The sequence below is a fragment of the Zalophus californianus genome, chromosome 7, assembly GCF_009762305.2.
Source record: "Zalophus californianus isolate mZalCal1 chromosome 7, mZalCal1.pri.v2, whole genome shotgun sequence".
In the NCBI taxonomy this organism is placed as follows: domain Eukaryota; kingdom Metazoa; phylum Chordata; class Mammalia; order Carnivora; family Otariidae; genus Zalophus; species Zalophus californianus.
The window spans coordinates 47,615,915-47,622,754 of record NC_045601.1 but is presented as its reverse complement, the minus strand read 5'-3'; the positions used below and the strand labels follow the sequence as shown (position 1 = coordinate 47,622,754).

Below are 6,840 nucleotides of genomic sequence, written 5' to 3'. Positions count from 1 at the left end.
TTTAACCGACTGAGCCACCCAAGCGCCCCCATACACACTGTTTTAATCTAGATATGCACTGTGCCCATTTTAAAAATAGATATCATAAGTAATAGGTAAATTTATGGCAAAAACTATAGACACTGGCACATTGTAAAATAAACAATATATAAAGGACAAGTTTATGGATGACCTAGAGAGGATTATGTAGCACGGTATCATGCTTTGAGGGTTAGAATCAACGAGAAACACTAAAAGGCTTAGCATATGGGCATACCTGCTTTAGGATACAGATAGCTTCTTCACTCGGAGAAGTTCAGTCATTAACCTAACATCCTACCCTAGTCTTTGGATAGCTTTGTTTAACATTTCTCATCTCAAAAAAAAAAAAAAATTGCTCATCTTTTCTGTTTGACCTCATAAACCCTTATGCAGAAATCATGATGAGTAATTTATAAGGAGTCTGTCTATTGGCCAATATCTCACCTTTCTTCTGGAGAGTGTTAAAAAACCTTTAAATCTTTTTAACTCCTTAGAGCTAGACACATGGAATTCTAAAAGTAGAAAATATTAAGAGCTCATTATGCACTGCGCACCAATTCTCCTGTAAAAATCAGTCCAGAAGACCCCTGTATTTCCAAAGGGGAGCTGTTCACCTCTCTCTCATTAGTGGTAGAACCTAAAGACAGCTGCTGGGAACTCACAAGGTAAGTCTCCCCTCCCAGTTTCATGCTCATCTGCATGGAATAAGCCGTGACCATTTTTTCGGGCTAACCATGCCTTTTTACCCTGACTCTGCACCTGGGATCTGGGGACTGAGCCAGAGGGCCTAGAATTCTATGAATGGGGTTTCTGGTCTAATCTGATGCCCAGTTTTGGACTCACACCCATCCTTGAGAGTCATCAGGAAAGTGGGACTTTAAATTGAGAAGAAAAAAAGAGATAGTGGAGGGCATGGCAGCTGCAGGACTTATGCACTAGCTTTGGACACTACATAGAAAAGCAAGGCAAAGGACACTCTAGTCTTCACTTATTAGTATGTGACTGTGGGAGGAGCCTTCACTTTGAGGGAGAGGGTGGATTTAGCTTACTGATGACATCATGGTTGCCACAGAGGAAGTTGGAGTTGCATAGTGACTGAGATGACTACTAGCGCCTCTCAGTGTTAGGAGGCCCTCATTGGCAGGACTTTTTCATTTCTAATGTCTAGATTGCTCTGGAATTATCAGAAGAACTAGGAAGCAGAAGGCCCACATTCTCAAATTTCATCTGTTAACTACAGCATGGCAGACCCTGGGATTTCCAGCCATTTTCATTCCCCAGAACTAGTAAATTCTCAGAACCTGCTTCTCGATTTTCCTCAGATGAGGGTCTGATAGTATCCTTAGGCCAGACTATAAGATAAAAGGTGCATTATATCAAATACTTACACTTAAAGAACAAGGAGCCTTGATTAATTATGAGCATCTTATCAATATCTTCCCCTCCCATCATGCTCTCCATAGGATGGGTAGTTGTTACAAATTTGAGAATGTCAATGAATAATTGGTAGTAAAAAAGTGAGACAACTGGCAGAACTTAGAAAGGGCAGATTATTATATCACAATTTGAGTATTTTTCAAAGCCAATATTTAAATTTTTATTTTTAATTTAACATGCATTAAAATTAAAAATTTTGGTGTATAGCTATATTAATTCTAACACATAGATTCATATAACCACCACCACAATCAGGATGCAGACCTGCCAGACCCTCTTCCCACTCCTTGTCCTGGTAACCACTGATCTGTTTCCATTCTTAGTTTTTCCTTTTTCTAGAATGTCATATAAATGAGCTCATTCCGTATGTTCCCTTTGGAAATTGGCTTTTTGAGCTCGACATAAAGCCTCTGAGAGTCATCCACGTTGTTGTGTATATCACATCTTCATTCCTTTATATTGCTGTGTAGTATTCCTTTATATGAATGAACTGCAATTTGTTTATCCACTCATCAACTGAGAGACATACGGTTGCTTTCATTTTAGGTGATTATGAACAGAGCTGCTATAAAAACATTTCATGTCTAAGCTTTGCATGAACGTAAGCTTTTAGTTTTCTGGTGAATATCTAAGAGTGGGATTGCTGAGTCACATGGCTACATGTACTCTTCAATGTAACATACTGCCTGTTTCCCAGAGTGGTTGCACCTTTCTGCACCCCCACTAGCAGTGCATGAGGTTTACAATAGCTTTACATTTTTGCTGGTACATTGTCAGGTATTTTAAAATTTAGCCATTCTCCAGGGTGCATAGTGGCACTCCTTGATGGCCAGTGACGCTCAGCGTCTTTTCATGCCCTTATTTGTCACTCATGAACTTCTTTGTTTGCTTGTTTTGTTTGTTTTTGTCACTCACAAACTTCTTTGGTGAAGCATCTGTTCGATTTCTCTGCCCATTTTTCACTTGGGTTATTTATTTTGTTGAATTTGGGGGATTCTTTATGTTCTGGACACAGCTTTTTGGCACATAGGTAATTTGCAAAAATTATGCCAGTCTGTAGCTTTTCTTTTCATTTTATTAACAGTGACTGACACAGAGCCAAAGTTTGGGTATGTTTTAAATTCCCCATACTTTATTGCCCAGTCCTCTACCCTATACCTGAATCCACATCTTAAGGAAGCACCCAGAAACTTGGTATAAGTGGCCAGTAGAGTGAACCACACAATATAAACTATGCCTCTAGGAATAGACACTCTTTATTCCTAACAGAAGGAGGAAGTAATCCGTGGCTAGGAGAGCAGTGTCTTCAGCAGCCTCTTTCATTGGAAAATATTGTTGCAACACAGTGACCAACATTATATAAGAGTTCAGAAAAAGTTTTAAGAGCACCTTTTTCATTCCTGAAATTTGTTCTCAGAAGGCCAACACATTAGTCTTGAAATTGCTGTCACTTACTGAGACTATTTTATAATGCAAAATTAATGTTTGTCAGCATCCTTTTAGGTTGCTCTGGAGACTAAATGTAGGAGAAAAGGGCATTTTGTCAGGTCTTCACAGGCAAGGCTGAGTGGGAGAATTGAAGCAATTACCTGAATAATTCAATAAAACTTCCCCTTTTATTGAATTATTCAAATAAATCCTTATTTTTCTTTCTTTGCACTGGCCATGGAGACTTCTTTGTCATCTAATTTACTTATGAAAAATTACATGCTTTTTTAATAACTACTGGAGCCTTCAAGCTTTTTAATGTTTAAGGTTATCAGACCTTTACAATAATTCATAGAGATTCTAAAACTCTGCTCTATAGAGCAGTTTTTTTTTTTTGCATTTTTATACCTTTATTTGACAATCAGCAATTAGTTCTCATCCATATTAACTGTCTGTAGATTTTTGAAAGTGGTGACAGGTACATAGGTAACCAGTTTGTAGAGCTTGTTTGGTGAATCTTCATCCTCGTTACTTTTTCTGGACAACCGCACATGGATACGGTGTGGAACATTCCTTATTCCTTTGGCCCAGACAGCTTTGTTGAGCCTGGTGTCAATGCGCACATCTGGAGTTCCCACCTCCTTCATGGCAAATTTCCGGATCTCTTTGAGTGCCCGAGGGGCACGCTTCTTGAAACCCATTCCATGGATGCACTTGTGAATGTTGATGGTGTATTCTCTGGTCACTACCTCGTTGATGGCAGAACAGCCCTTCTTCTCGCCACCCTTCTTCGCGGGAGCCGTTCTGCTGGGCCCTGGTTGGAAAGGAAGTGTAGAGCAGTTTTGAAGATGACTGAAAAAGCATGATGTCATCTCATGTTTTCACATATTTAATTCTACCCCCTAAAGAAGCTACTACTTGCTCCTAATCTCCAGCTGCCAACATCTGCAATTAGCAACTGGCAAAACAATCACCCTAACGGCTGAAGAAACGTATAGTTTACAACAAAATGTCAAATGTATTTTGAAATGGGGAATTAAAAAAGCATCATTTTCATTTCAGTTTTCACCTACACTTTCTCTCAATTAATTAATCATTCTGTTGACTAGTTTCCCAAAGAGATCGGATTCTATGAGCATCCTCCACATTTATTTTTAGTGAAGAGATAATGGAAATACAAGGGACATTCAACTGTAAACACAAGATTGAATTACAAAACCTGGTATCTAGATGACCTCTGTGGTTCCACCTAACACTCAGGCCCTGGGAGTAAAGTCAAAGGAAGGTTTTATCAGGTCTATACAAAAAAAATGACCATCCTCACCCCGTGGGACCTTCAATTCTATTTAACAAAGTTACAAATGCTTCTGTATCCTCTCCTACCGCTTAACTTGTTCAAGTGCATTATATTCATTCAGTTCAGAAATGTATTTGCCAAGGCAGCAGTCTTTTCTAAAATATTTCTGAAAGCAGTCCTCTGATCATGTTGGTTAAAACAAATATGTCATTTTCCCCACAAAATTACAGATGAAACAAAATTGCAATATTTGCTGCTAGTTGATTTGAGGTATGCAAATTAATGGAAAAAGTCTCTGAGATTCGTAGGTGATTTGTTAATTCAGGAATTCTGTCTTTAAAGAATGATACTGTGAAATGGGACTATAAATTTTATTTCTTAATTCATTAGTTTTCTAAATTCATCTGTCATTTTCCACAACAGAAAATTGTTACAATGGAAAGGAAAATCTAATTCTGTTTATCCCTTTTAAGATAATTATGCTTTATTTAAGGATTCTCAGAATACATTTTCTCCAACAATATTTGAAATTAAAGCAGACTGAGATATATGGAGTCAAGTAGGGAAGATAGCAGGGAATATGAGATTATGTATTGCTCAAAGATGAATCTCAACTCCTTCTCCCAAAAAACACACATACACATACACTTGGCCTGAGATATCATGTGGTCTCCTGAGCTTTCTTAACTTCATAGGAAATAAAACTTAACAAGCAAGGTTTACTGGTTTGATATTTGTAAACTATAAAATAAATATGACAATGGACTTTTATATGTGTATATATACACAGGTATTCTAAAGTTAAAAGTTGACCCATTTTGAATTGCTACATTTAGTATAGAATTGTTTTAAAACATTGAATCAGATATGTCATTACCATGACTAAGAGCAAGTAGAGTTCGTAAAGGCCATCTCATTTTCTTCCTTAATATATCTTCATTGGTATGACATTAAGCATTTTGGTTTCTTTTTTCTTTTTTTAAAGATTTTATTTATTTATTTGACACAGAGAGACAGCAAGAGAGGGAACACAAGCAGGAGGAGGAGCAGAGGCAGAGGGAGAATCAGGCTCCCCTCTGAGTAGGGAGCCCACTGTGGGGCTTGGTCCCAGCACCTTGAGATCATGACATGAGCCCAAGGCAGATGCTTAACCGACTGAGCCACCTAAGTGCCCCCAAGCGTTTTTGGTTTCTTAAAGTAAAGCTTCTGCTTAGTTTCCAACTAAATCTTAAAGTGTCAATTAGAAAGAAATAAAATAATTAAACATTTAAATATACTATCTGAAATAGCATCACCTTTAATAAGGAAGTATTCTTCTGTAGATACTCTACACCCATCACAATACGTGCTAAGTTGAAGAGCTTGTTAAACATTTGTTCCAAATAGAATGAATAGAAAGCGGCCTTATGTTTAGCATACCCCAGTTGAGCTCCCCCTATAATTATTCAATAAAATAGCCATAAACATATAAAGAAAAAAATTAAAAGGCAAAAATCGTATTTAAAATTTAGGCGTATTATGGTAGTGAGAGTGATTGACTACAAAGAGGATGCACAGGGGAAATTTTCAAGTGAAGGTAGTGTTCTATATGGTCCTGGGGTGATGGTTACAGAACTCAATTTGTCAAAATCCAAAGAAATGAACCTAACAAAGTGTTAAGTTTAATATATAAAATTTTTTAAAAAACTAAAAAACTAAAAAAGAACCTATTTGTAAACACTGTATTCTAGTTGGCAAATTTCTTTCTTATGAAGGCATGGACTAACAATTCTGAAATGGCTTTATAAGGATACTGGGGTTGGACAAAAAAAAATGGATGTTGGGTGGTGGGGGACAAGTTTCTCACGGTTAGTGAATGAAATTACAGATAAACAAGAGAGGACATCTAGAATAAACCCTACACTGCTTTCAATATGAGCTCATGTTTAGCTTAATATAGATATTCCTGGATAAATGTAGGAACAATTAAAGATACACAGGTTGGTAGAGGTATATATATTCCATAGCAATGTCCTCTGAGAGGGCCCAGAAGCAATGATATCCCAGTAGCAGCAAGCACAATGCATACCCAGATCTTGGTTTCTAAATTTTTTTCTCCAATAAAAGCAACAGGGTTCTTGGAGAAATAACTATTTCTCAGACAGGGCAGGGAAAATGCAAGATGAGTCCAGAATATTGTTAAGTACCAGAAAGTAAGGAAGTGCTCAAAAAGTAAGAGGTTGGGGGCATGTCAAAGAGACACAGGAACCAACTTGAAAGAGCTCCCAATGGCTAGAGCTGGAACAATGTGAGCAACAAAATGAGGTAGTATAGGTTGTAATCCAAAGTATATGCATGAGCCCATACTGACAAAAATAAATGATTGAATAAAGAAATAAATGGGGGTAAGGGACAAATATTTCTTACAGCAGAATTCAAATAATATATGGAGATACTGTTCACTACAGGAGAGGAGCTTAATTCCTTCTACTCTGCAGAATGTGCTAGGTTTTATGAAGTAGGAAATGGGAAGAATGGTAGATTTACTGTGGAGAAACCTTTCAAATGTCACCTTAACCAAGTGATGAAAGTCAACTCACCAGTGATGTTATGTGGATATTTTGTACTTCCTGATATGATGAGATGTACCTCCACTGCATTCTTTCAAAAAATCCGTA

General features: G+C 37.4%; 1 protein-coding gene across 1 annotated transcript; it reads right to left on the bottom strand.

Annotated features, from left to right (window-relative positions):
• Window positions 1-3,314: 3,314 nt before the first annotated feature.
• LOC113927874 (60S ribosomal protein L31-like) lies at window positions 3,315-3,758 on the bottom strand. The gene has a single exon (XM_035728329.1). The coding sequence runs from the start codon at window positions 3,756-3,758 to the stop codon at window positions 3,315-3,317; it is 444 nt and encodes a 147-aa protein (XP_035584222.1).
• Window positions 3,759-6,840: the final 3,082 nt, after the last annotated feature.